This window comes from Argentina anserina, chromosome 3, assembly GCF_933775445.1.
Source record: "Argentina anserina chromosome 3, drPotAnse1.1, whole genome shotgun sequence".
Classification (NCBI taxonomy): Eukaryota; Viridiplantae; Streptophyta; class Magnoliopsida; order Rosales; family Rosaceae; genus Argentina; species Argentina anserina.
Genome location: NC_065874.1, coordinates 6,992,567 through 7,019,963, shown reverse-complemented (window position 1 = coordinate 7,019,963; position 27,397 = coordinate 6,992,567). Strand labels below are relative to the sequence as shown.

The 27,397-nt window shown below is 39.6% G+C and overlaps 5 protein-coding genes across 8 annotated transcripts; 3 read left to right on the top strand and 2 right to left on the bottom strand.

Moving 5' to 3' along the window:
• The first annotated feature begins 611 nt into the window (after positions 1–611).
• Positions 612–8,830, top strand: LOC126785660 (uncharacterized). The gene is made up of 9 exons (XM_050511275.1): positions 612–760; positions 1,675–4,771; positions 4,862–4,942; positions 5,640–5,792; positions 6,103–6,266; positions 6,373–6,520; positions 6,672–6,794; positions 8,098–8,185; positions 8,387–8,830. The coding sequence occupies exons 2-9, from the start codon at positions 1,751–1,753 to the stop codon at positions 8,581–8,583; spliced, it is 3,975 nt and encodes a 1,324-aa protein (XP_050367232.1). The 5' UTR covers positions 612–760; positions 1,675–1,750; the 3' UTR covers positions 8,584–8,830.
• Positions 8,831–9,393: 563 nt separating this feature from the next.
• LOC126785671 (APO protein 1, chloroplastic) lies at positions 9,394–12,137 on the top strand. 4 transcript variants are annotated; one of them, XM_050511292.1, is made up of 5 exons: positions 9,394–9,478; positions 9,945–10,045; positions 10,119–10,192; positions 10,671–11,035; positions 11,134–12,136. In XM_050511292.1, the coding sequence occupies exons 2-5, from the start codon at positions 9,991–9,993 to the stop codon at positions 11,975–11,977; spliced, it is 1,338 nt and encodes a 445-aa protein (XP_050367249.1). In that variant the 5' UTR covers positions 9,394–9,478; positions 9,945–9,990; the 3' UTR covers positions 11,978–12,136. The 4 variants fall into 4 exon arrangements, with proteins under 4 accessions (XP_050367249.1, XP_050367253.1, XP_050367250.1 ...); XM_050511296.1 differs by having other exon boundaries at positions 9,422–9,478; positions 9,965–10,045; positions 11,134–12,137; XM_050511293.1 differs by lacking the exon at positions 9,394–9,478 and adding an exon at positions 9,489–9,674.
• A 497-nt stretch (positions 12,138–12,634) lies between these two features.
• Positions 12,635–14,213, top strand: LOC126785674 (60S ribosomal protein L7a-2-like). The gene is made up of 7 exons (XM_050511299.1): positions 12,635–12,683; positions 12,763–12,813; positions 12,905–13,106; positions 13,218–13,387; positions 13,495–13,623; positions 13,715–13,807; positions 13,917–14,213. The coding sequence occupies exons 1-7, from the start codon at positions 12,681–12,683 to the stop codon at positions 14,046–14,048; spliced, it is 780 nt and encodes a 259-aa protein (XP_050367256.1). The 5' UTR covers positions 12,635–12,680; the 3' UTR covers positions 14,049–14,213.
• A 446-nt stretch (positions 14,214–14,659) lies between these two features.
• On the bottom strand, positions 14,660–19,675 carry LOC126785664 (potassium transporter 10-like). Its single transcript, XM_050511283.1, has 8 exons — positions 19,337–19,675; positions 18,766–18,991; positions 18,043–18,288; positions 17,533–17,583; positions 17,172–17,432; positions 16,879–17,046; positions 16,491–16,745; positions 14,660–16,144 (listed from the first exon to the last, which is right to left on the bottom strand). Exons 1-8 carry the CDS (start codon positions 19,448–19,450, stop codon positions 15,096–15,098), a joined length of 2,370 nt encoding a protein of 789 aa, XP_050367240.1. The 5' UTR covers positions 19,451–19,675; the 3' UTR covers positions 14,660–15,095.
• A 1,099-nt stretch (positions 19,676–20,774) lies between these two features.
• Positions 20,775–25,933, bottom strand: LOC126785665 (potassium transporter 10-like). Its single transcript, XM_050511284.1, has 8 exons — positions 25,273–25,933; positions 24,694–24,919; positions 24,007–24,252; positions 23,446–23,496; positions 23,096–23,356; positions 22,761–22,928; positions 22,055–22,309; positions 20,775–21,874 (listed from the first exon to the last, which is right to left on the bottom strand). The coding sequence occupies exons 1-8, from the start codon at positions 25,384–25,386 to the stop codon at positions 20,847–20,849; spliced, it is 2,349 nt and encodes a 782-aa protein (XP_050367241.1). The 5' UTR covers positions 25,387–25,933; the 3' UTR covers positions 20,775–20,846.
• Positions 25,934–27,397: the final 1,464 nt, after the last annotated feature.

Here is a 27,397-nt window from a genome sequence, read left to right as displayed (position 1 = left end):
ATAATGAGGTAGAAAGAAAATCAGGAGGAAGATGATCCCGATGATGGAAGTGATGGTGCAGAGTGCGCTTCAGCTCGACGACGGAAAAGGAAGAGGAAGCTTTTACGGATGCTCTTGCTATGTGGCATATTTTGATTGGTGGGATACCATCCACGTGGTGCGTTTGACGCACCCAAGAATTTCTCTTTAAATCCCGGTCCAACCAATTGCGTGGCATGACAGCTCTAACCGGCCAGGCCAATGATTGGCATGTCAGGTCTATGAATCGTATGACGTGGCACGACACCATCTCTATGGTCAAGTGGACTATGCGGTAAAGAACGTTCAACAAGTTTTTTTTTTGTTTTGGGGACGTTGAACAAGTTGTAAATGGTAAAAATCAGAGAATGTAATTTTAACGCAACCAGTCAAACTCCGAGTCGCCAAGTCACACACTGCCACTACTTTCCCCACTCTCACCAATCAACAACAGTCAGCACCTCCAGAACCCGCCAAGGAATATCCGCTCGTTCCCTCCAAATGGACGGACCATGTCCAATACGCGCTGAATCCCGCGTGACCGCCATTTCTCCCCCGAAACTAAAAAATCGTTACCGTTCTGAGAAAGGCCGTAAGATCAGAGAGACTATGAAACACAAAAATCAATTTGAAAATAAAATAAAAAACAAAGTTGGAGACTTTGAGCTCACAGAAAGTTACAGACACTTGCACGGAGAGAGAGCTGAGGAGCTTTGATCCAACCACTGTTGATTTTAGCAAGGTAAACGTGTTCTGATTCATCTTCTCTGTTTTGGGTTGTGGGTTTTGTTTTGATTTCTAATTACTACTGTGCTGGATTGAGCTGGGTCGTTTGTAAAGTTTGAGTCTTGATTATGTTTTGTGGGAGTTTGGGGGTGAGTTTTAGGGTTCATCTCCACCTAGTCGATTGGGTTTGTGGGCATGGAGTGGAATTTTGACCCAGTTGGTTTAGGTTTTGGATGTTTTGGTGGTGGAGTTTGATCAATTTGGGGGTTTCTAGAAGGTGAATTTTGAGGGTTTTGATCTTGATCTGAGTTGGATGTTGGTAGTTTTGAACATGGGTTGAATCTGATTTAGTCTAACAGTTTTCTAATTTGGTCAATTCTGGTAGTTATCCATGTAAAGCTTTGATTTTTATTAAGAAGGTGAGCTTGAGTTGTGTTTTTGTTGTAATGGATGTGTGAACCTTTTTGTTGCTAAGAAAATGAATGAGGGAGCTATCCAGATGGTAGTCGGAAACTTGGTTTTAACATTGTTAATGCAGTTTTGTGTTGGATTAGGCATTGCAAATTGTAGAAGTCTTTTTGTAGTTGGGTAGACTTGTGGTTTGTTAAGCCACTGATGATATGAGGGAAAACATAGATTTTTTGTTGTAGAACGCTCGTTCTGTTACAGAGTGTGTGCTTTGATGCCGTGGTTATGATGGCATCATTGGCATGTATGCGAATAAGGGAATTTCTGAAATCGGATTGCTTGGTATAAGTTTAAATGCTGTAGCTTTTCATTAGGGTCTTAGCTGAATTTATGTAACTAAGGCGTCAACGTTTTCTTTTCCTGATGTTGAGCTCAAACTGACTTGGGACATCTTTCTGTTTTGTGGCTTAGAGACTATAAATATGGTTAACTGATCTATTGATACTTCTTTTTCTCCATTAGGCTCTTCTTCAAACACCTGCTGGGTTGGGAGAATGCTCTGTTCTAGAAATAATTGCAGTTGGCTACCCATGGAAACATGTCCATGTACCAGGTTTACTGCATTTTGTATTGGTTGTTTGTTCTGGTGAAGTTATTCCTTATGGATAGAAATCTGGGTAAAGGTGCAATGGATCAACCAAAATACAGCTCTGTTGAAACTATAAATGATGGCTATGGGTCAGCCAATCAACGGTTTTTCCCAGATCCATCAAGTAATATGAACATTAATATGCGACCTCCAGAGTATAATGTTTCTGTTGGAACCAGACCTGTATTAAATTACTCTATTCAGACTGGCGAGGAGTTTTCTCTTGAATTTATGCGGGAAAGGGTGAACTCAAGGCAGCATCTATTAGTCCCACATGCCTCTGGGGATCCTAATAGTGCTTCTAGAGTTATGGGTCTAAAAAGCATACTTGCAATCAACAATTCAGGCTCAGAGAGTGGGTCTGATGTTTCTATGGTGAATTTAGCAGAGAAAGATCATGTCCAGGAATATGATAGAAAGACATCTCCTCTTGAAAATCAGAGTTATTATGATTCGGTACGGTCACCACAACCCTCATCAAGAAATGACATTAATCGGGGACTTTCTCATGCCTCTTCAGGAGTGTCTGATAGCTCATTGGGAAAAGTGAAGTTCCTGTGCAGCTTTGGTGGTAAAATCTTGCCTCGTCCTAAAGATGGAAAGCTTAGATACGTTGGAGGTGAAACACGTATCATCCGGATAACCAGGGATATCTTTTGGCAGGATCTTATGCAGAAACTGTTAGCAGTTTATGAGCAAACTCATACAATAAAGTATCAGCTTCCTGGCGAGGATCTTGATGCATTAGTTTCTGTTTCATCTGACGAGGATCTGCAAAACATGATGGAGGAATGCCTACAAGATGGAGGATCACAGAGGCCTAGGATGTTCCTCTTTTCTAGTGTTGATGTAGAGGAATCTAAAAGCGTGGAGGGGGATTCTGAAATTCAATATGTTGTTGCTGTAAACGGGATGGACCTGGGTTCAAAAAAGAATTCTCTTGCTCTGGGAAGTTCTTTAGGCAACAATTTGGAAGAGTTACTCAGTCTAAGTGTTGCAAAGGGCAGCATTCACACTGTACCTGATACAATGCAGGCTAGTGCTGTTCCATCAGTGGTAGAAGTGACTTCATCAGTTGACCAATCTTCTCATTCAGCGGTTCCTGGTTCTTCAAGTGCTTATGAGAACAACTCACAGCTTTATCAGGGACAACAATTGCATAGTGGAGACACCCAACAACATCCATTGTCAGCTTTGAACCCTGCGGAGAGCTTCCTTGCACAAGATGAACAAACTTCAGTGCTCTTATCTGTTCCAGCGCTGTATGATTTCTGTTCTCAGCCTCCTAATTACGTAATTGGAGAAAATGTCGGTTCTATGCCTATCTTTGGACAGCCAATTCAACAAGGAGGTGTGATTGAAGATCGGGTATATGCTGGAATACATGGGCAAGATACAGAACTACCCATAAAAGATATGGGATTGAAAAGAGATAGCTCCAACAAAAAGTTAAATAGAGCTGAAAATGTTCAACCTTTGGCAAAGGATACTCCACTGAAGGAAGCAAGAATGACGAGGGAGAGCTCTCTCCAGAAGATAAATGAAATTGATAAAGTTCGAAATTTAGATAATGAGAACTCTGTTTCGGTAAATCCATATGATGGTTCTGTTCCAAATTGCATTACCGGGGATGAAGTCTCAGTTGGCAGTTCAGTGGCAGAGACAGGGTCACCCTTATTGACGACAAGAATCAACAAAAAGCTCCTGGAACCTCGACAGAATTCAGCAACCTCTGAAGGTGTAGGTGATGGGCAAAAGAACAATGGAGATGACCGTTTCCACACAGCAGCCAGTCAACTGTCTAATCCTGGATATGGTGGCTCTGAAGTTGATCCTAGATTCGCCAGCTCTGATGTTGACTCTAGATATGCTGGCTCTGAGGTTGATTCTATGGACTTTAGCTATCTTGAACAACCTGTGATTCCTCCACGTGTCTATCATTCAGAACGAATCCCCAGGGAGCAGTTAGGGTTGAACCGTTTATCAAAATCTGGTGATTCTTTCGGTTCTCCATTTATCGTAGCTCAGGCACATTCTGATCACAAACAACCAAGCATGGAATCCGTTGAGAAATTGCATGATGAGAATGTTTCTTTGCAGTCTGAGCAGCCTGTCTTACCTTCCAAATTAGTGTACAAAAATCCTCAGACAGTTGAAGAGGGCATTGACCAAAATGTACAAAGATCTGACTCCAAAAATGTAGTTTCCAATTCAGGTGATGGTCGTGAAACGGGCAGGCTAAAAGATAATTACGGAGACAGATCTATCAATGATAAACAAGCAGCACTGACTCAACTAAGAGCTGGTCAGGAAACTTCTCTCAAGCCTACAGATGATTCTGCTTCAGTTCCACCAGAATATGAATGGACCGAGATAAGTGGCAGTAAGGACTATGGAAACAATGGCAAGGGTCATGTAAATCCTGTGACTCAGAAACAGAACTCAATTACAGGTGGTGGTAATGGCGAATCAGCTGCTGGTGTTGGGACTACAGATATTCTTATTGATATCAATGATCGTTTTCCCCGTGATTTTATGTCTGATATATTTTCCAAAGCTGAGACAGATCCTTCTGGTGTCAGTCCACTTCCTGGGGATGGTGCTGGCTTGAGCTTGAACATGGAGAATCATGAACCTATGCATTGGTCGTACTTCCGAAATTTGGCTCAGAATGAATTTGTGAGAAAAGATGTATCCCTTATGGATCAGGACCACCTGGGTTTTATATCCCCACTGACAGGTATTGGAGAAGGAGCTCCAGTTGATTACAGCTTTCCACCTTTAAAGTCTGCTGGAGTTCTTTTTGGTCACAATGAATCACATATCAGTTTTGATGAGGATATTCGGCAAGATTTGTCATCTATAACAGGACCCACCACCATCAATGCAGATAATCCTTCTCTACCTGAGGGAATTGAAAGTGAGCAGGTGGATGGGGTAAATCATAGAGTACAAGAATCAGAATATGAGGTATCTCTATCTGTTGCATTTTTTCTTTTGACTTGCATTTTTACCAAATTGACTCCGCTGACCAACTTTGATTGATGTCCTCACTTTTAGGATGACAAGCTGGATAACAACAACACAGGTGTACCACATGGAGATCTTTCTCTGGAAACTTTTGATATTACTACTTTGCAGGTAAGAAAGAATTTCTATCTGCAAAATTGGAACTGTCAAAGGATACCTCCGACTATTCAAAAAAGAAAAGAAAAAAAGGATACCTCCGTAACCTGTCAATCAATGCATATAGATCAATTTTTCCTTTAATCTTTTGGGTATATAATCTTCAATATCCTTGTTTAACCTACTTACAATGCTCAAGTAAATCTTAGTAGTGCACTTATATTTCATTTGGAAGCAGAAGTTTTTCTTCAATCATGCGTCTGCCTGTGGCCTAGTTGACAGTCCTACTATGTTTCTCTTCAGTAGATCTTTCACCACGAAACCACTATATCTTGAGCATCATCTGTTATATTATTTTTCTTCTTCCGCTACCACACACCATCATCACTGGCTTAGCACTGACCGAATTTCTTCGAACCACCCCCAACTCTATGTTTACAACTATTTGAACCCTAATCAGTATGCAAACAAATTATTGATATCTGAATCCTCTGTCTTGTGTTCCTACCCTGATTAAAGGTTTGTCTTTTTGTGCTAGTTTTCATTTTTTTTTACTTTTGCCAGTAAAAAGTTTAATGAAAAATTTACAGTCCATGCTATCATATTTAATGACCAAAAAACACCTTTATCCAAGCACCCTGTTTTATTAATGAGATGATCTTATCGAAGTTTCTAGAAAATCTCTTATTGTCATCTATGAATCCATTATTAGATCATAAGCAATGAAGATCTTGAAGAGCTTAGGGAATTGGGTTCTGGCACGTTTGGGACTGTTTATCATGGAAAGTGGAGGGGAACAGATGTTGCCATTAAGCGAATAAAGAAGAGTTGTTTCACAGGGCGCTCATCAGAGCAAGAAAGATTGGTGAGTCAGAGCATATTATTTTCGTATTCAATAAGTAAATAAGCACAGTGAGTCATATTGAGTCATGTGGGTGTGACTATCTGTTACATTCTTTGTCAATATCTTGGCCAGGAGCTTTTCTAAAAGAAGGCTGGTATTCCAACCTAAGTTGATTCGCGATAACATTTTAGTCAGTTTTTTTTTTCAAATGAACATTTTAGTCTGTTTGGTGGCAACCAATTGCTGAATGGTGCTCATTAACCAGTGATTATATGACTTATAGTAACCTTCCGCTCTGTGTCTATTTACTAATTAATATATTTATTCTCAGACAATTGAATTCTGGCGTGAAGCCGAAATTCTATCAAAACTTCACCATCCAAATGTGGTGGCATTTTATGGGGTCGTGCAGGACGGACCAGGGGCAACGATGGCCACTGTTGCGGAATTCATGGTGAATGGCTCTCTGAGGCATGTGCTACTTAGCAAAGAGAGGTGAAATCTCTGTCTTTACTATTTAAAAAAGGATTTAATCCTTTTTTGCAGTGGATGCGGCACTGACTGTAACCTTCTCCATTTCATTTTTGGTTTGAATGTTCAGACATCTTGATCGTCGTAAAAGGCTCATTATTGCTATGGATGCAGCGTTTGGAATGGAGTATCTGCATTCAAAAAATATAGTCCATTTTGATCTGAAATGTGACAATTTGCTTGTAAACTTGAAAGACCCTTTACGACCCATTTGCAAGGTTTCTATATATATCTCTGCTGACATTATTAAACGCACTACTGAATTAGAGATTTGTTATGGAAACTTGCTTATTAGCAAAGCACTAGTTTTTCGTCTTGTTTATTCTTCATTGAAAACATATTTTAGCTGAAGTTGCTCATTGTTTTCAGGTGGGAGATTTTGGGCTGTCTAAAATCAAAAGAAATACCCTAGTTACAGGTGGTGTGAGAGGAACCCTTCCATGGATGGCGCCTGAGCTTCTTAGTGGTAGCAGCAGTAAGGTTTCAGAAAAGGTATGCTAGAGTTCATCTATTATGCTTATTGGAGACACAGAAAATTTTGTACCATGGTTGTGAATTGAATGAATCTGGAACCTTAATCATGCTAGTGTAAAATCACTGGCTATATGCACTCAAAACCATACAGGAAACTCTCACTAGCTTAAGTGAATAGTACAGTGTCAGGGGCGGAACCACATGTAAGGCTAGTAGGGCTATAGCCCTACCGAAAAACACCTGCAAATATTACTTAGTATATATGTCATATGTTCAAATGTTTGAGTTAGTCGAGTTGGCTAACTGTCAATTTTAAATTCAGTCCTACCAAGTGTTACTGGGTTTGATTCTCACCCTCCTTATTCTGCCTTTTTCTTTCATATTTTTTTCTTCTTTCTCTTCCTTCCCAGTTCCCAGTTTTTTCCACTTTTTGTATACTATAGAGTTTTATTGCTTTTTGCATTCCTTTTTTTTCTTCCACTTCCTTCACAGTTCTTTTTCCTTTTAATTTTTTTCTCGATCCTTAATTCCTTATACTCTACAACTTTGTCTACTATTTTAGATAGAAACTCTATATTGCTTTTTGCATTCCTTTTTTTTTTCTTCCACTTCCTTCACAGTTCTTTTTCCTTTTAATTTTTTTCTCTATCCTTAATTCCTTATACTCTACAACTTTGTCTACTATTTTAGATAGAAACTCTATATTGCTTTTTCATTCCTTTTTTTTTCTTCTTCCTCTTCCTCTTCCTTCCCAGTTCTTTTACCTTTTCAAAAAAATTCCTCTATCCTTATACTTCACAACTTTGTCTACTATTTTCTATCTCTAAACTCTATATTAATTTATTTCTATTATCTCCCCATTTTTTTCTCATTATGTTTCTTTAGTTACAACATATTATTTACATATTCTTCAGGTATTTAGTTTTCTATATAAAAAAAAATCTGGACTAAAACTAGCCCTATCCACTTTTCAATCCTGGTTCCGCCACTGCACAGTGTTATATAGAAACTTGAACCATGTACTTCTTAAACAGAGGGGTCTTAAATCTGTTTCTAGTGGAATTTTGGTGTGATATGGTGCTTCTCTATGATGCAGAGTAGTTTAATAACCAATACATGTTATCTTTATCTGGATAGAAGTTATGAGTTATCCGACCCAAAAGAAGAAAATTAGTTACCGACCCTTGTCTCTTTAATTTTAAGCATAAAAACCTTCAGTTATTGATTGTTTGTAGTTTTCATTCCTTTTATGTTTTGTTTTTTTGGTTTTTGTCTTATAAAGATGATGCAGTATTGTACCTAATATACGTCTTATCGGCAGGTTGATGTATTTTCCTTTGGCATTGTCTTATGGGAGATTCTTACTGGTGAGGAGCCTTATGCCAATATGCATTATGGAGCAATCATAGGTTTGTATTAACCTCTCTTCATGATGTTCACTGGCCTTCAGGCCAATGTTCAAGCGACGTATCATTTATCTTTTGACTTGCACTGAAATGCCAAAGCCACAATTTAAATTGGTTTTAGTCTTTATCCTTTATATGTACGATGTTCGTCACTGCAATTACAGAAAACATTTACTTGAGTTTGCATTCTCTTCTCGCTTGCAGGAGGCATTGTCAATAATACATTGAGGCCACATGTGCCTGGCTATTGTGATGCCGAATGGAAGTTGCTGATGGAACAATGCTGGGCTCCTGATCCAACTATCCGCCCATCATTCACAGAAATTGCCAGACGGTTGCGTGTGATGTCTGCAGCGTGCCAAACTAAGCCGCAGCAGCAGCAGAACCAGGTAGCCAAGTAGCCGTGTCGGGATGATGCCCATGCAAGCTTACATTTACCACGCCATGAACATAAGACTTTATATATATAGATATACTCCGTATAGGTTGCGTGTGTTATAAGAGTGGGGAGAAGGTCTCTCGTAGTAAAGCGTGGTCCGAGAAATATTGTCGGACAGCGTGATTGTGTATTGGTGCATAATAGGGGGAAGAATTGGCTGACATGTAAATTATTTATTTGTGTGCATAGTAAATACTTTCTTTTTGGCATTTGTGTCTAGAGCAACATTCAATGCCACACTAGGTCACCACATTCACCATGATCAAAAGTTTCATGATTTGGTCCTAGTGTACCAACTCCAAGTCTTTTACAATTTAGCATCACGTAGGGTACGTCAACCGTTGGGATTGGAACAATCGATCCCATTAGCGGAAAGGATTGAAATGTTTTACCGCACGGGTTGATATTCACTTTGAAGAAGATTGCACGAAAGCCAGAACATGCGCCAATGGCTGCCTAGCTAAAACCTTGCGTAACAAGAATTCTTAGGTTATTCCGAAGGAGGAAAGATGACCATCTATTGCGAGTTGCGACTTCCAAACCCCTCAAAATTGTTAAGAGCATACTAAGGCCTAGTCTCATTTCCGTGAACCAAATGAGGCTCTAAATATATCTCATATTTAAATTGTTTTGTGCTTCAAGGACCATTGTATACACTATGATCTTTTTTTTTTGGACAAATTTTCACAGTTGAGCTATTATACCCTGACGTAGATATTTTGTTGACCGGCATGCCCTTTCTATAAGAGCAACAAAGAGTAGCTCTATTGGCCTATTGCTGTTAATATTACACGTAATACTGATAGAACCCAGAGACCAAACCAGTTCCAGTATTTCCAACCTGCAAAGTGGTTTCAGTAAGCTATCTTAATCCTATTCACCCATATCCATCAATTTCCCAATTTCAGTAAGCAATTTTCACGCATATCTGTAGTACTTTGAGAACTGGATTTTGGTTTAGTTGGGTCTTGTTTTATCAAACGCACACCACCTGTTCGATGAACTTCCTCAGTGAACTCTTCAAACTTCAACTCCATGGTTTTCAGCTCCTGGGTGAGCTTGGTGTGGAATCTTTTAGCTTCTTGAAGTATTGGGTGCTGAAAATTAGGGCTTTTTGGATGTGAAAGCTGCAAACTTTGCATAGGCTTTTTGGGTGGGGGTGTTGTTGAAAGCTAGAGTTCTTCTGGGTTTATATATTATTATTGCACACCCTTTGATAATTTTACTGAGTTTCTGTAACTTTGGGTTTGACTTGACATCAAGGATAGCTGTTTTCACCTTATAATTAGTTAAAGCATCTCAAGCATTTGATTTTCATATTAGGTTGCACTTAACTTTCCCAGGAGAGAGCTGACTCCAACATATATAGATGTTCCTGAGGCCTCCGACAGTATCCTCTACTTTGTGGGAACCATCTCCAAAAGGTGCTCTTTCATTCTTTAGCTCGTTTGTTTAGATACGGGTTTGATAATAACCTGTGTATGTGATGCTTCTTAGGTTCTTGCCTCAGTACCATAGATTTCAAGCTACCTCAGTTATCAGCTGCGAGATCATATAATCTTGGCTTCAAGGTTTGATAACCTCTTGTCAGTTCCATTCTGTTCCTTTTGTTGTAGGTTATAATGAAAGTGCATGTCAAATGTTCAGGCTAAATTTTGAACACGGAAAAGACTTGTCTTATTTAGTTGCTTCCCTTTGTCTTGGTGCAAAAGTTGAAGTGGAGTTAGAAGATAACTGGTTGATAACAATGTATTCCACCTATTATACGGTTATGTTATCATTGTAACAAGTACAAAGATGTTACTTGTCAAGAATTTAAGTCAGCTGGCTGAGCTAGAACTCTAGCTGCCATTGTCTACCCTATGCATAACAGTGCTACTAGTTGATTTAATAACTGTGTGTGTTCCTAGTGATGTTACACTCTTAGGCTTCCTTGTGATTGTAAAGGTACTTTGAAAATATTAACGTGCTGCATATGGAATTACTTAGGTGATGATGTGAATTTAGATTTGTTTTGAGTCTCTGGCTCTAGCTTTGTTTGAAATGCAGTTTGAGCATGGAAAGCTTTGTAAAGGGGGAAGTACATGTAGAACCATATGCTCTGTCAGTAGGAAGCCCAGTGGAGAACCACCTTTCAGGAAGCGAAACACATCTCCCCAAAATGTGGATCTTCCGGCTGTACTACCTAAGCAAAAGAAAAAACCATATCCTGTTCCTTTAAAAAAGATAAAGCAGGCCTCAAAGGTGATCAAAAAACTTGCAGAAAAGGGTATAGAAAGGCCGCTCGAACCTCCAAAAAACGGATTAGTTGACCCTGATCTGATTCCTGTTGCTCATCAAGTACTACATGCCTGGAAAACTTTGATTAAAGGCGTTGCACAGCTGTTGCATGTTATTCCAGTATATGGTTGCCTGTAAGTATGTTTTAAAAGTCCTTTGTGTCCATATTTCTGTATGTTTTAGCGAGGCAGGTCATAAATGGAACATAAAATTGTTTCAACTTTTTTGGCAGTGAATGCTCTGAGGTTCATGTAGCCCAGTCTGGCCATCAGATGCAGGACTGTCTAGGTCCATCAAATGCTACGCGCCGAAGCTTCCACTCATGGATGAAGGGTTCAATCAATGATGTACTTGTACCCATTGAAGCATATCATCTTTATGATCCTTTTGGTCGGCGCATTAAGCATGAGACTAGATTCCAATATGACAGGATTCCAGCAATAGTAGAGCTGTGTATCCAAGCTGGTGTGGACATACCTGAGTACCCTTCTCGGCGAAGAACCAAACCCATTCGAATGATTGGAAAGAAAGTGATCGATCGGGGTGGATTTGTTGAAGCGCCTGAGCAATGGCATGCTGCAAATCCATCTTCAATTGCTATTGCCGATCTTGATACTCATGGGGCTTCTGAACGGTTTGGACCTCCATTGTCATCAGATATTCCCAAGATTGCACAGGAGACGCTAGATGCATATGAAACTGTCAAGTATGGGGTGACAAAGCTAATGAAGAAATGCAGTGTGAAGGCATGTGGGTATTGCCCGGAGGTTCATGTAGGACCTTGGGGTCACAATGCAAAGCTCTGTGGAGAATTTAAGCACCAATGGAGGGATGGGAAGCATGGATGGCAGGATGCAACAGTGGATGAAGTTTTTCCTCCCAATTATGTATGGCATGTCAAAGATCCCAAAGGGCCTCCAATGAAGGGCGGTGCACTGAAGAAGTTTTACGGGAAGGTGCCAGCAGTGGTAGAGCTGTGCTTGCAAGCAGGTGCTGGGGTGCCTGAGAAATACAAGCCAATGATGAGGCTTGATATTGTAGTCCCTGACATTGATGAGGCACAGTTAGTTGCCTGACATTGTATAGTGTAGCATACGTAATACAGTAATATGTAGAGGAATTCTTGCTTTGTTTTTGGGTTACCTTGGTAACTCGAGAAATTCTTTGGCGCGGTGTATGGCATTATGTACATCAAATGTCTTCAAGGGGTATTGACTAGCCAATACAAGTGCCCAAGAGGGCTTCAAATGTAGAGCACTTGTCAAGAGTGCCATTTTCGCTGCTTTACCTTTCAGGTTTTCCAGTTTCTCAGTGTCAAAACAGAAAGACCTATTATACAAAAACTTGTCTGCATCAACTTCAGAAGAGTTACATCAAGAATTATCGCAGCAAATTATCTGTTAAGCTTCTCTATATTTGGTGAATTTCGGGCTTCGTGTATGTTGTTTTGTCTAAAAATGACTAAGATTACACCGTGTACTTACGTAAAACATAGATAAAAGTTACCGAGTTCCAATATATCCTCCCTTGTGTAACCATAACTGCACCATGGCACATATTATGATGGTTTCAAAAGAAAAAAAAACAGAGTGAGAATATGATGATTTATTGATTAGGGACACAAGACTTGATTACCGTAGAGCTTTAACCCCATTCGCTTGTTACTGGGCCGGTTTCGCTATGGCCCAAACCCGCATTTCGCTACTATAAAGCCCAAATCATGGCGCAAAACAAAACCTTTCACTAGGGTTTTACGGCTTCCGCACATATCGAACCGAAATGGTGAGCAGCGCCGTCTCCTCCTCCTCCTCTTCTCTCTTCAGCAACCTTAACATGTATCTAATTTCGCTAACGATTTCAGGGTCCAAAGAAAGGCGCCAAGCTCCCAGTCGCAGCTTCCAAGAAGAAGCCGGTAGCTAATTAACTCTCTTCACGTTTGTAATGATTTTACCGTGCTTGAGATTGTAACCTGACTCCGGCCGTTGGATTGATTGGTTAATTAGGAGAAGGTGGTGAACCCGCTCTTCGAGAAGCGTCCGAAGCAGTTCGGGATCGGAGGGGCGTTGCCTCCGAAGAGAGATCTGACCCGGTTCGTCAAATGGCCCAAGGCTGTTCAGATTCAGCGGAAGAAGCGCATCCTCAAGCAGCGCCTCAAGGTCCCTCCTGCTCTCAATCAGTTCACCAAGACCCTCGACAAGAACCTCGGTATCGGTTTTGTTTCGATTCTCTTGTCTTGTTACAATGTTTGTTGTGTTCTTTTTTGTTCTCGATATCGAAGTGAATTAGTTTTCATTGCGTGTGTTGTGTGGTGTGTAGCGACAAGCCTGTTTAAAATGCTGCTCAAGTACAGGCCGGAAGACAAGGCGGAGAAGAAGGAGCGTCTTTTGAAGAGGGCGGAGGCCGAGTTCCAGGGGAAGACTGTGGAGGCCAAGAAGCCCATTGTCGTCAAGTATGGTCTCAACCATGTCACCTACCTCATTGAGCAGGTTTTATTCCTCTACCTTTTGCTATTTGTTGTTTTAATTCCCTTGTCATTGATGTTTGGTTCGAGTGGCGATTGTTTGTAGTATGTGCATTTTGTTTAATATCGCAGAACAAGGCCCAGCTGGTGGTTATTGCTCACGATGTCGATCCCATTGAGCTGGTTGTATGGCTCCCTGCTTTGTGCAGGAAGATGGAAATCCCGTACTGCATTGTCAAGGGAAAAGCACGTTTGGGAGCGGTAATTCTCCTTGCATTTATATTTTTGAGTCTCCTTGTGTTCTGTCATGCCAAGGCTACTTGAAATGAACTGTTATCTTCTGTTCTGCCAGATTGTTCACCAGAAAACTGCCTCAGTTTTGTGCCTGACGACAGTCAAGAATGAGGACAAAATGGAGTTCAGCAAGGTCTTGGAGGCTATCAAGGTGGGTTAGAATGAAGTGGCTTTTCCCCAATGTGTTTTATTGATAGACTGAAGTGCAGTTTCTGTTGGTTTCTTTGTTTAATCTGCTTGGTTTTTCACTTGTAACGCAGGCCAACTTCAACGATAAGTATGAGGAGTACAGGAAGAAGTGGGGTGGTGGCATCATGGGCTCCAAATCACAGGCCAGGACCAAGGCCAAGGAGAGGCTCCTTGCAAAGGAAGCTGCTCAAAGAATGAATTAATTTTGGTCACGGTGTAGCAGATATTTTGTTTAAATAGATTTGCAACTGGTTAGACTTTATGGACAAGTTTTTGCTGTCGGTATACCATGTTTTTCTTCAACTATTTTTGCATAAATTTATGTTCCCCGCTTTCTATAATTTGATGTTTGAAGTTTTTGTTCCGCATTCTGATGGCTCTTTTATTTGTGGAGGTGTTGGCCGTGCTGCCATGTTGGTATCACTTTGGGTAGAAACCTGATGAGCCTTCTAAGATTCCTATTCATTTGGTAGTATATAAGAATCGCAGTCTAATTCTGGCTTCTTTGGAGCTCGGTAAATGTGGTTCCTAGTTCTTGTCTCCTTCATTCTTACACAAGCTTACAAGAGGCTGTGTAAGCTTTCACTTAGTTTGAGTATTGTTTTAAGACTGTTCAAAACTTCAAATTAAGAGTTAGTGGCCTCAGAATATGCTTATACTGTGCAAGTAGTAAGCATTACACATCTCATACGAACAGTCCTTATTGTACTGCACACAGTATTTTGTTCTCAACTGCTCAGGGTCATCGTTAAAATTGGCCTTACTCGCCTTCCCCATCCTGGGTTGCCTTCTGCATCCCTACCCGTCTCCTTGACATTCAAATTACTAATGCTTCGCTCACTAACAACCTTCTCCTAAACATCTCCCTTGGAAATCTCAACAAGTATTACGACAGCTGCAACAGAAACGTCAACCTCCTGTCGCAGTAAGCCATCTATAGTAAGAACATCTAAAATATCTCACCACGTCTGTCGAAGAAGGTACTCTTGTTATAAATCCCCCTAGAGAAAAGCCTTCATAGGCCACCCTAAACAACAACAGAAGAACTAACCAAAACATGTAACAAGGAGCTCGATGGAGGAAAATGGTAGTCCATCCCAGCATTCTCTAGCTCAGTTTGCTTCTTTAAGACTGGAACGTTGATTCAGATGTAGTCATTTTTCTTTATATAATATTACATTGGAGGCCTGAATAGGCCTGGATCTAGTCTGCATAGTCCTAACTCCTTAGATAGACTCAGGCTGGCCGGGTCATACATGGAATACCTGCCCAACATTCAAAAGGCTCTCATGAGGAACGTTTAACATTACACTGTTTCCCCTACCTATCTTCCTGAGAAATGCATATAGGTAGTCAATGGTTATTCTCTTCCACAAGTTTGAGTCCCTACTGGCTCTCACTACGGTGTTTCCAAGAATGTGCACCACCCCTGCATCTCTACAGTTTCTCAAGAATACTGTCTCATCAATCTCGTCTTGGACTACCTGGCTGCTTGCCTGAATATCAGAGCATGTCATAGCATTGTTTTCATGTAGTGGAGAACCACCCGGCACGATTGAGTCATTCGACTGAAGTGATGGGTTTTCGGTGGAGTAAGGTATGTTGCTATTACTATTACCACTTCTTGATGGCCAAGCTTGGTCGCCAAGTACACTAGATACATCGGAGGCAGAAGATGCTACTGCCAATGACTCAAGCCGGAGAAACAAGAAAAGACTGTCAAAGAGCTTATTCTCAAAATCGTCATCTCTTGTGTGCAAGTCTTTATAGCCATATCTCGCAACGCAGCGAAACATGTGGAAGTTCTTGGGGCCAATCTGCTTTACTAGGAACCTCTCTTCTTCTTGGACAGTGTACACAGGAAGGTACTTGACACAGACAAAGACTACAACATCATGGATGGCGGGTAGGTTGGTGATGAAGTGAGAAAAGATGCGAGGCACTCCACTCGTTAGCTCAGTGTATACAAGGCCTATCCCAGGTATGCGAACCAATCCTAAACTGGCGCCAAGTCCGAGAATCCATGCCATTGAAACCTTACTGTGGACTTCAATCTCGTGAAGTTTTACTGTACCATAATGCCAAGTATACATCACAACAAAGAAGGCTGCTGAGATCACAAGGGGAACCCAGCCACCTTGATTGACCTTGAGTAGTACAGCAGAGAAGTAAGTGCCCTCTATTACTAGTGATAGACCAGTGAAGAGGAGGACGAGAATCAAATGGCAGCGCCAGACCAAAATCATGACCAAAATCATAAGCAATGTGGTTACCAACATGACCATACAAACTGCCGTCCCTGTTGAAACATGTCAGAAAAATTAATCAGGAAGGTTAAAGAACACCCTAATGGTTAAAGAAGACAAATGTGAACCACATTTGCCGAGTCTCTAGATTACACACTTAGCTCAATGCTTATGGATGTCCAAGCCATAATATATAATTCTAACTACATAATCCCAACCGATGACTTCTTGGTATTTCCCTACTATTTGATGAAGGTGAAGCTAGAGGGTATACATGAACAACAGAACAATGTTTGAACCATTGAATGAATGCATGCTGATAGATCAGATCTAAGGCTGTCCCAAATGTAAATTGCAGAAAGAGGAGTACTTCACAATGTTTAAAGAGGAGGAACTTACCGGAGGCGTTACCAATTTGGTTTTGATTTTTAAAGCCAGCAGTTACACCAATGCAAAGAATCATAACGAGCCAATTGACTTCTGGAATATAGATGTGGTGACGATACTTCTTTGATGTATGTACAATTTTGACTCTCGGGAAACAACCAAGTGCAAGTGCCTGCTTGATTAGTGAAAAGGTTGCAGTTATGGTGGACTGACTTGCAACGACAGCTGCTCCAGTAGCAACAACAAACACTGGCCAATATATGCTGTCTGCAAAATTTGATATGCGTCAACATGTTACATAAGTAGAATTTACTTTGTACTTTGTACAGTTTTGGTACTATAAAACATGTTCTAAGCAAAAAAATATGTTATGTTATGAATAAAACTTCAGTGACCTAACCTGGAATAGAATGGTAAAAAGCATTGGACACTTGATCAGGATGCTTCATGAGGTAAGCAGCTTGACCTGAGTAGGCTAAAAGAAGGCAAGGAAATACGACAGATGTGAAAGCTATCTGTATCGACAGGACAGGGTAATGGGACAGATCAGCAAAAAGTGCTTCTGTTCCTGCAAAGGTTCAAAAATTGCTTGAATATCTTGACAGAAATTAGAAAACTAGAAAAGAAAAGAAATGGAATAAATCAGGAAATGGAAAATTGGTCTAGTGCCGAAATGGCAAGAAAAATATATACCTGTTATGCTTAGCATAATACCTCCTAGAGATGTCCAACCATCTTTTCCTCCCCGCTTAAAAAATCGATATACATACACAGGAGAAAATGCTTTTAGAACAGTTCTATCATATCTCCAAATGTTGAACAAGCCAATCCCTCCAATAAAAAGAAACCAGAGGAGCACAATTGGTGCGAACAGCCAACTAATTTTGTCTGTACCATGGTATTGCATTGTAAACAGTAGTACTAGCATGGCCACAGCAACAAGCACAACTACATCTGTATAATAGAAGTATGCAGATAATTTGATTCAGAAAAACTGATAGATTGAGTCGCAAATTTGATAAAGCAAATGAAATATCTGAATGTATGAAAATACCATTGCTAATCTCATAGCGACGCACATTGATCCCACCAACTGCTGACAGAACTGAAAAAGATGTATAGTTACTATCTAGTATACCGAACTGACTCAATATAGCTAAGCAGCTTCTAATAAAATGAGAGAAAATCATACTATTAGGAATTATCACAGAATATAGTATAAAATGTTGCAGTAAAGGACTCTTAAATACAACTGTACAACTATTCAACTAAGGGAAAAGTAGGGTTCAATGTTCTAATTGATCAGGGTGCAAGTGCATTGCCTGTTCGAAAAATTGCACATCAACTTTATTAGATAAATAGTGTTAACCACTTAACCTTATGGTAGTCCTTTCTACAAAAAGTTGATGAATACTTCTATTCTAAGAACTCAACAGGAGGATGCAATGACGCATGCCATTTCAAACAGTCTTTAAATCAAAAGGTCTTCAATTCATCCTTCTATCATGTAGGCCTGTTTGTTAAAATTTCACAAATAAGTATTATTTATAGTAGATGTGCATACCTGAAATGGCTGGAGTCAGAATCCCATCCCCAATCACCATGCTAGAGCCACCCAGAACAAGAATTAGAAGTGTGTTCTTCATCATTGGTTGTCCCTCCAACCATCTCTTGGTTCGTGCAGCAAACGATTTCCCCCCAAATGTTGAATGACTATATGTTGTTATAGTCTCATCTGTATGGTCTTGGTTCGGAGTAGCCTTTATGTTTGCATATCGACAGAGTAGTGAATAAAGAGCAAATGTTCCACCTGCAACCATCAGGAGCTTATTTTCATTAATTAGAAACCATAGATTAAGTCCCAAATTAACTTTCACCAGAGGTTCTGGAACTATGAATCTGCGCTATGACGCATATGGCCAAGTATCCCAATAGTAAATGGCATTAGAGAAACATATGGAAGAAGCTCATCCTTAAATTTTTATCGTATGGTATCATCAGGAGCAAAATTTTGTAAGCAAAGTTAACTTTACAGAGGATACAAATTAACTTTAAGACAGTGAAGAGAGCAGAAGCTAATGAACTGCACTACTGGCACAACATGGTAACAAAGGCATCATAGTATTTCGATGTGATATCTCATGGAATAAAAAACCAAATAAAGATCAAATATAATCATTATGTGATTTATGTCACACAATAAAGTCAGTGGTAATTCTAAAATTAGCAATGGGTATGAAGGGAAATAGATTCTAGGACTGCAGAAAGCTAGTAAAGTGGTAATCACCTTGGCCATTGTCATTTGCTCGACAGACAATGAAAACATACTTAAGGAGGGGAATTAGAGTGAGAGAATATATGATCACAGATAAAGCTCCAACTAAATCCTCCGGGTCACCAATTCCATTAGGAAAAGTGTTGTAGAACACATAGAGAGGGGATGTGCCTAAATCTCCATAGACCACCCCAAGGCTTTGAAATGCAAGCTGCAGAACCATAAATGCTGAAACTTTCTGGAGGAAACAGATACTAATCAGCAAAAAGAGCAAAGCTAGTTCAGAAAAATTATACAACATCACTACCTATTCATTGTCTCTACCCAATGGCTGGTACTGAATTCATTATAAGTATTCCAACACCATATAGTATAAAATGGATACAATCAAGAACAAATCTATGCCTCCATCTAAGGGATCAATAACCACAGAAATTTAAGAAAGGTTCATAATTATCATTTCTGTATTATTGAGAAAAAGAAAAGTAACCAATCAGGCCTCAGATATCAACAAGTCAAAAAGGTGATAGGCTTTGAAGTGTTTTCTGCAGAAAGGAGAGTACTTCCAAGAAAGAGGCAATACCTTTCCATTATATGGATTTCTAAGCTTCCTAGCTTCTTCATCCATGGGTTGATCAAACTGCTGATCCAAAACCCACACCGGTCCGTTGTTTTCAGTTCCTTCATCAGTAGCCATTACTTTGCAACCAAATGATTCTGCTTACTTCCACCAAGACTGTTCTTGAAATTCTTATTCTTACTAAAGCTATTGCTCACTCCCCATGTAACAATAACAGCCGTTCAACTTTTTAAGAGAGAGCATTCCCTCTGCTCCTAGTCTGTTGGTGACAACAGCAAAAATGGTAGCATAGAATTTCCTCTTCCCATCTTTGCTTCTTTATACCCTTTATTAATCTTCTTACTGGACCAACCTTAGGATTTTAAAAGGATATTCCAGCTTTAACCAAATGAAGACTTCTATACCCGTCTAAACTTTGCATTATTGCATACACTATTATTTCATCACAAAGAGTCAAAGACTATTTAGAAAACGTAGGAGAGATTGGAGGTCATCACACGAAGCCACTAATTTTATCAACACCAGTTTATGATTAATATAATTTTCATGCATTCTTTTTTCTTGACTTGAAACATTTACACAGCAAAAAGTCAGAAACAATAAAATGATGGGAAGGATCGTCCTATTCAATTTGATTAAGAATTGAATAAAGACAAGCACATGTTTGGTGAAAGAATACAATTTCTTGACTATTTCATAGTTTTTCTCTGTTATCGTGATGAACATCAACCGCAAATGCACATATACTCTCGATGAACATGATCAGGAGTGCCCACAAACATCACTAGTACGTACATACAGTTAGAAAATAGAGGTGGTGAAGTAGTCATAGTAGTACAGAAAGGATTAAATTAGAGATTTGTTATAATCAAGAATCTAATGCAGAGCGAATTTGCCCCAATAATTAAGCTAATACTGTAAGAAACTGTATGCTGACAACTTGAGATAAGAAACTGTACTTTCTACTTAATTAATTACTCAAATAATTAAGTACTAGTCCCTTCACACACGTTAACGCATGTGTAAATTTGGTTATTCTCTTGTGATTTATATTCGTCCATAATGTATTCTATTTGTATGAACTTGAGAACTTGTAGTAGACGTAGTTTGGAATTTGAGAGAGAGAGAAGTCAGAGAACCAATCGACTCTCGCATCCCTTCCTTTCATTTCCTTTGGCTGAAGATTAACCTTTGCTGTGCGTCCATGTCTAATTTGAAGGTGCTAATTCATAATAAAGCAGAAGGTTGAGCTTGATCACTTTTTTATTTATTTTTGAATAGAAGCTTGTGATGATTTACTTTGGTAACCTGGATAAGAAACAGCACAAAAACTTCAAATGTAGGTTGGTATTTGAGAGAGAGCACCGACTAACTCTCATGCAAACATCCTATCCTGTCCTTTGGCTAAAGTCTAAAGATCAACCTGTATAGAGTTTCCATGTCTGATTTGAAGTTGCTAATGCACAATACAGCGGAAGGCAGAGTTTGGTCACTTCAATTCTGGAAATGAATGTCATACATAGAATATCTGCCCAACATTCAAGAGACTCTCATGAGGAATGTTAAACATTACACTATTTCCCCTGCATATCTTCCTAAGAAATGCATAGAGATAATCAATAGCTATCTTATTCCACAATTTTGAGTTCTTCCTGGCTTTCACTACAGTATTTCCCAGTATGTGCACCACCCCTGCATCTTTACAGTTGTTCAAGAACTCCATCTCATCCACCCCCACCTGATGGGTGGATATCACAGCATTATTTGCGCCCAGCGGAGAATCAGCTGGCATAATTGAATCCCCCGATGCAACTGAAAGATCTACAATGGAGTAAGGATCACTGTTATTACTGAACAGGCCATTTCCTGATAGCTCAGTTTGCTGGTCAAGTAGAGTAGATACATCAGAATCCGATGATGCCTCCATCAGGGACTCCAGCCGGAGAAACATGAAAAGGCTGTCAAAGAGCTTTTTCTCAAAATCATCATCTTTTCTATGGAGATCTTTATACCCATATCTGGCAACACAACGGAACATGTGGAAATTCTTGGGTCCGATCCGCTTTACAAGGAACCGCTCTTCTTCTGGGACTGTACAGACAGGAAGGTACTTAACACAGACAAAGACAACAACAGAATGAATGGCGGGTAGGTTAGTGATAAAGTGAGAGAAGATACGGGGAACTCCACTTGCTAGCTCAGTGTAGACAAGGCCTACACCAGGTACACGAACCAGTCCTAAACTGGGACCAAGTCCAAGAATCCAAGCCATCGAAACCTTACTGTGTACCTCAATCTCATAGCGCTTCACAGTACCATAATGCCAGCCATACATAATAATAAAGAAGGCTGCTGATATCACTAGAGGAACCCAACCACCTTGATTGACCTTGAGGAGTACAGCAGAAAAGTAAGTGCCCTCTATTATAAATGATAAGCCAGTGAAGATCAGGACAAGAATCCAATGGCAGTGCCACACTAATATCATGACCAAAATCATAAGCAATGTGGTCACTAACATAACTATACAAACTGCTGTCCCTGTTGCAGCATGAATGATTAGGTTAGTTGATGCAATCTTTATTTGAAGCCACTTCGAATGAAATATGAGGACACGGTCCAAACGGAAGTTCAAGAACAGAATTGTCAATAATATTTGCCATGTAATCACTGTAGGAGAACCAATAAAAATTTGGTAGATTCATAATAAGATAAACTTACCGGAGGCATTCCCAATTTGGTTTTGATTTTTGAATCCAGCAGTCACGGCAATGCAGAGAACCATAACAATCCAATTAACTTCTGGAATATATATCTGGTGACGGTACTTCCTTGATGTATGTACAACTTTGACTCTTGGGAAACAACCAAGTGCAAGGGCCTGCTTAACTAATGCAAAAGTTGCAGTTATTGTGGCCTGGCTCGCAACAACAGCAGCAGCAGTAGCAATAACAAATACCGGCCAATATATCCTCTCTGCAGAAATTCTCAAGTCCTTAATTGCCTCTTTTCAGAAACTAAATACAGTACCATAAAACCCGGAACTTCATGCCACTCTGAAATGTATGTAAAGTCTAAAGAGCATGTGAGAGAAACTGATTTCATCTACCTAGAGTATTATTTTCATGTATATTTCCCATACGTTTGTGAAATAAAACATGTGTCAATTCTATAGTTTATACAACCTCCTTTCTAAAATTGAACCCAGACAAGAATAAGTGTAGTATACCATATCTTGTTGAGACATTCACCGACAAGTTTCTAATAAGACCACATTTAAGGGCAAAACATTATAATGGTTTTCTACATGCTTCCTTGTATCTATTTGAATCGGTAATTCTGACATATGATGATAACTATTGACTTTGAATCAGTTAGGAAACTACAAATGTTTACATTATATATTAAATTTAAAGTTTAAACAAACCTGGAATGGAATGGTAAAAAGCACCATACACGTGATCAGTATGTTTCATGAGGTAGGCGGCTTGACCAGAGTAAGCTAACAGAAGGGACGGAAACACAACACATGTGAAAGCAATTTGTATTGATGGCACTGGAAAATGGGACAGGTCAGCAAATAGTGCTTCTGTTCCTGTAAAGGTTCATAACTAGTCTTCAGAGACTGAAGCTAATGCATTGCAACAGGTATTGCTATTTCTTGAAGTTATATGTTTATATATATATATACAAGAAAAAGGAGTATAAATCAGAATTACGGAAGATGGATTGACCACCATAACAGCCTAATAGAATTTTTACCTGTTATACTGAGCATTATACCTCCCAGAGATGTCCACCCATCTTTTCCTCCCTTCTTAAAAAACCGATACACATACAAAGGTGAAAATGCTTTCAAAATGCTACTGTCGAATTTCCAAATGTTGTACATGCCAATCCCCCCAATCAAGAGAAACCAGAGGAGCACAATTGGTGCAAAAAGCCAACCAACTTTATCTGTACCGTGGTGTTGCATGGTAAACAGAAGTACCAGGACAAGGACAGCAAAAAGCACGACTACCTCTGCATAATAAAAGTCATACTTATAATTGATTTGAAGAAATTTCAATTATGACAAAGATAATGATATTTGTATCCAGGCAAGGAGATACCATTACTAATCTGAGAGTGACGGACATTGATCCCACCAACTGCTGAAAGAACTGCAAAAATATAGAATGCTTCAGTATTCCCTACACTTATCAAAGTGACAACGAGTAAGAATTCCTCTCACTTCTACAACATTGAGGAAATAGTAAAACATGAATTTACAGTAAATCTTCAACAACAAAATAAAGCAAACCAGGGATAAATAAGCGATCAAGTTTTTTTTTGAAACAGTAATCAAGTAGCATAAAAAAATTCATAAAACTATATTGGTTATGAAGTTCGTATTTTAGCTGTGTAGGGACTCGTTCGGGTGACAACCATCCCCCTATATAAAACTCTCCTAGATCTCTCTTGTAGATTCATCACTCAGTTAGTTGACCTACAATCAATCTATCAATTCTGATCATATGATGCTTGGACCGTGAAATATCATTTTATTTACCTTGTTGCCCCAAATAGTGCAACTGGTATTGATAATGAATCCCCAATTTTAATCAACATGACCAAAAAAATTCTGAATGAAATAAAATTTCCATCTTTCTATATGTAGCAAGACACCCTACCTGATATAGCTGGAGTTAGAATCCCATCCCCGATCACCATGCAAGATCCAATCAGAACAAGAATAAGTAGTGTGCTCTTCAGGAATGTATCTCCCTCCAACCATCTCTTGGTTTTTGCTGCAAACGAATGCTCACCACATATAGATGAGCTAAAAGTTGTTAGCTCCTCATCCGTTCTGTCCTGGTTAGGAATAGCCTTTAATTTGGCATGTCGACAGAGCAGCGAATAGAGAGCAAATGTTCCCCCTGTAACATGAGGAAGGATGCACTTAATCTGGTGGCAGAACCAAATAGGGAAACCTTCATCACTGATATATTTGCTACTAAGACTAGCATTAAAACAAGATATGTAAATCACTTGACCTATGGCAAAGGCTGCTAGAATTATAAAATGAATTTATAAAGAGTAAGTACCACCCCATGCATCGGTCATATGACTATTACATTAATGGTGAAAATATTTTAGCAATACTTGTTAATGTCATTACAGGTAAGAATAGATAGTAGATACAGATGCCATTATTGGCCATCTCAGTTTTGTATGACATCGATACTTTCATTGCCATTACACAAGCCAGAATTCCCAACTTCTGGTCAATTAGATATTAAATGTAATAAGCAAGAGACCAATGGTAATGCCTCAACTGAACTAAAATACAGTAACCTGATGGGTTTGAGATTAAATACCTTGACCATTGTCATTTGCTCTACAGACGATAAAAACATACTTCACAAGTGGAATAAGAGTGAGGGAATATATGATGACAGACAAAGCTCCAAGTAAATCATCCGGATCGTCGATTCCTTTCGGAAATGTATTGTAAAAGACATATAAAGGAGATGTCCCTAGATCTCCATAGACCACACCAAGGCTCTGAAATGCTAGCTGCAGAAGAATTGCTGTCGAAAATTTCTGGAGGGAAGGAAATGGAATCAACAACAGGAGCAAAATCACTTTGATACCAAACAATCTCTCTTAACTCGATTCAGACCATGCCTGGCATGTGCAAAGCTACACTCAAATATTTAATAGAAACGGAATCACAAACATTCACAAAAGTCTGACTACATCTAAAATATAAATGAATACAATACTCAGCACAATCTCTCTCTTATCTCTAAGCCAAGTGAGCATATACAAGAAACAGTCAATTAGTATCAGAATATAAACTCAAAATCCTAACTGGAATTGACATATCAATTTATAATGTTGGATTGAGCTTTCAATAGTTAGAAGCACGAGGTAAGAGAGATAAAAGAGAGTACCTTTTCCTGGTACATATTTCTAAGCCTCTTGGCCTCCTCATCCATAGGCTGATCAAGCTGCTGATCCAAAACCCACACTCCACCTTTGCTCCCATTTTCTTCAGTGGTAGCCATAGCCAAATCCCAATGATTAAAATTCACCCTCAGATTTTCTAATGAACAAGTCGAATCGGAAACCAAAAATCCAAGCTTTTATTTGATCCCAAAAGTTTCCAAACCGCTTGACCCAGAAAGAAGATAAACCCAGAAGACCAACCACGCAAAACAACAAAAAGATCAAAACTTTATTGTTCTGAATTTCCAAGTGGGTTCAGCTTCTTTTTCACGGTTACAAACTGGGTTTGGGCTCAGATATCAGGTAACAACCGAGGCACAGCAGATGAAGAACTGTCATTGCTCAATACAAAGAGGAGGAGGAACATAGAGTTGAGGTGGGTGCTATGTAGAGTGAGATGGGTGAGGGAACAGTAACATCCAACAACAACATCAAGATCATTCATGACATGATTCATGTGACCAAAGCAAATGAACAAGATTTGAGAAAGACAAACATGATGTGGAGATTCTTGGTAAAACAGGAAAGTTGACAGTTGCATACCAACCAGGCTTTGACAGTAAGTCAATCATGATTTGAGTAAGTTTTCCAATGGATGCCTTGAGATTGAGTTCCTGATTGACACTCGGACAGCCAAGTTTTACCGCTAGTTGTCTCATCATTTTGCAAAGCATTTATTACTCTACTAGAGAATTTGCCTAGTAAATAAGGGCGGATAGTGGACTCATTGCACCAATGTACACTTGTATTATTAACTTCTATTGTTGACCCACTTTGATGTATAAAAAGCGGATTTTTTTCTTATGCTACAAGTATCTATTGTTAATTAGTATCATTTCTTTTTAAAAAAAACCCTAGTCGTCTCTCTAGAGGAAAAACCCTAGAGCTCTAGAACGTCATCTGCTGTCCTTGTTCCTGTCCGGCTTCGTCCTCGCAAAGGAGATGGCCTCTGGCCTTGCCGCTGCACATGGGGCGTGGCCGGACGCGTGGCTCGTCTTGTGGGAGTGAATCCAGTCCGAGATCTAGGATTGGGAGGTGGTTTTTCTTTTTGTTTGATCTGGTCGTTTAGCAAATCAGTGTCGGGGAGATGGTTCAGGAACAATGCGAGATCTTGGGAGCACCTCGGAGGCGAGTTTGCCGGCTGTCTTTGGCTAGTCGGAGTGGCTCTTGGATGTTGGATTTTGAGCTGATTGTCTCATGTGGGGGTGGTGCTTGCTGGTGAGACCCGTCGGCGTTTGCACGATGATGGTGAGGAAGCAGCGTACGGTGGAGCTGGAAGGGAGGACATGGGTGGCATCACCCATTTGCTTTGGGTTGGGTTGAACGAAGACCCATCTGCTGGTTTGAGTTGTTGGGCTGTTTTTTGCAAGTGGGCCCAATCTGGGCTGGAATAAGGAGTTGGGCTCATTATTTGGGCTCAGCCTTTGGTATTTTTAATTATGTTTTTATTTACTTATGTGTTTTAGTTATTATGCACCATAGGCGAGCAATCAGCAATCAGTCCTTACATTAGTTGTGTAAGGCGAGTCAGACTTCGTGTCTGTGTATGCACCCAGAGCGCCTTGTCTGCTCTAGGTCAGTTAAATGGTCATTACCGCTTAGTGGCATGGTGAGACTAGGTGTTGTCGTGTTTATTTTCTTGTGGCAATATAGTTGGAAAGTTGTATTATTGGACATTAGGATATGTACTCGTGTTACATGTCTATTATGTTTCCCATTATGTCACTGCTCTTTCAAAACAAATAGAGTCGTTATTGAAGTAATAATTTTTGCTAGTTGATGTTTTGTTAAGTACTTATTTGTAAGGATTTCTGATATTATTTCAAGTCTTTATAACCATGGATTTAGGTTTCATGTCTCCCCCTTTGTATTCGACGGTTTTATTAATAGAGACTTGAAGGCAGCCGCACCAACCTTTTATAAAAAAAAAGTATCATTTCTTAGGTATTGGGTTTCTAATCGGTGCGTAAAAAGTTTCTCGTAAGTAAAAACAACATGAGAATTACTATACATTAGATGTGACAGAGGTCATTAGTTTTATGATTTTGGATTCTTCTTTTTAGCGTGTGG

What these genes read in the sequence shown, in the direction of transcription:
- LOC126785674 (XM_050511299.1), top strand. An exon ending in CAGCTTCCAAGAAGAAGCCG is followed by an intron (nt 12,814 to 12,904) that starts GTAGCTAATTAA and finishes TTGGTTAATTAG; the next exon opens with GAGAAGGTGGTGAACCCGCT. An exon ending in AGGTCTTGGAGGCTATCAAG is followed by an intron (nt 13,808 to 13,916) that starts GTGGGTTAGAAT and finishes CTTGTAACGCAG; the next exon opens with GCCAACTTCAACGATAAGTA.
- LOC126785664 (XM_050511283.1), bottom strand. Translation starts at nt 19,450, where the DNA reads ATGGCTACTGATGAAGGAACTGAAAACAACGGACCGGTGTGGGTTTTG. An exon ending in TCTGACTCCAGCCATTTCAG is followed by an intron (nt 17,584 to 18,042) that starts GTATGCACATCT and finishes CATCTTTTTCAG; the next exon opens with TTCTGTCAGCAGTTGGTGGG. An exon ending in TTTTTACCATTCTATTCCAG is followed by an intron (nt 16,746 to 16,878) that starts GTTAGGTCACTG and finishes CAAATTTTGCAG; the next exon opens with ACAGCATATATTGGCCAGTG.
- LOC126785665 (XM_050511284.1), bottom strand. Translation starts at nt 25,386, where the DNA reads ATGGCTACCACTGAAGAAAATGGGAGCAAAGGTGGAGTGTGGGTTTTG. An exon ending in GAAATATGTACCAGGAAAAG is followed by an intron (nt 24,920 to 25,272) that starts GTACTCTCTTTT and finishes CCTTCCCTCCAG; the next exon opens with AAATTTTCGACAGCAATTCT. An exon ending in AGCAAATGACAATGGTCAAG is followed by an intron (nt 24,253 to 24,693) that starts GTATTTAATCTC and finishes CTCATGTTACAG; the next exon opens with GGGGAACATTTGCTCTCTAT.
- LOC126785660 (XM_050511275.1), top strand. Translation starts at nt 1,751, where the DNA reads ATGTCCATGTACCAGGTTTACTGCATTTTGTATTGGTTGTTTGTTCTG. An exon ending in TTGATATTACTACTTTGCAG is followed by an intron (nt 4,943 to 5,639) that starts GTAAGAAAGAAT and finishes ATCCATTATTAG; the next exon opens with ATCATAAGCAATGAAGATCT. An exon ending in GCATTATGGAGCAATCATAG is followed by an intron (nt 8,186 to 8,386) that starts GTTTGTATTAAC and finishes TCTCGCTTGCAG; the next exon opens with GAGGCATTGTCAATAATACA.
- LOC126785671 (XM_050511296.1), top strand. Translation starts at nt 9,991, where the DNA reads ATGTTCCTGAGGCCTCCGACAGTATCCTCTACTTTGTGGGAACCATCT. An exon ending in GTGGGAACCATCTCCAAAAG is followed by an intron (nt 10,046 to 10,118) that starts GTGCTCTTTCAT and finishes GATGCTTCTTAG; the next exon opens with GTTCTTGCCTCAGTACCATA. An exon ending in ATTCCAGTATATGGTTGCCT is followed by an intron (nt 11,036 to 11,133) that starts GTAAGTATGTTT and finishes CTTTTTTGGCAG; the next exon opens with TGAATGCTCTGAGGTTCATG.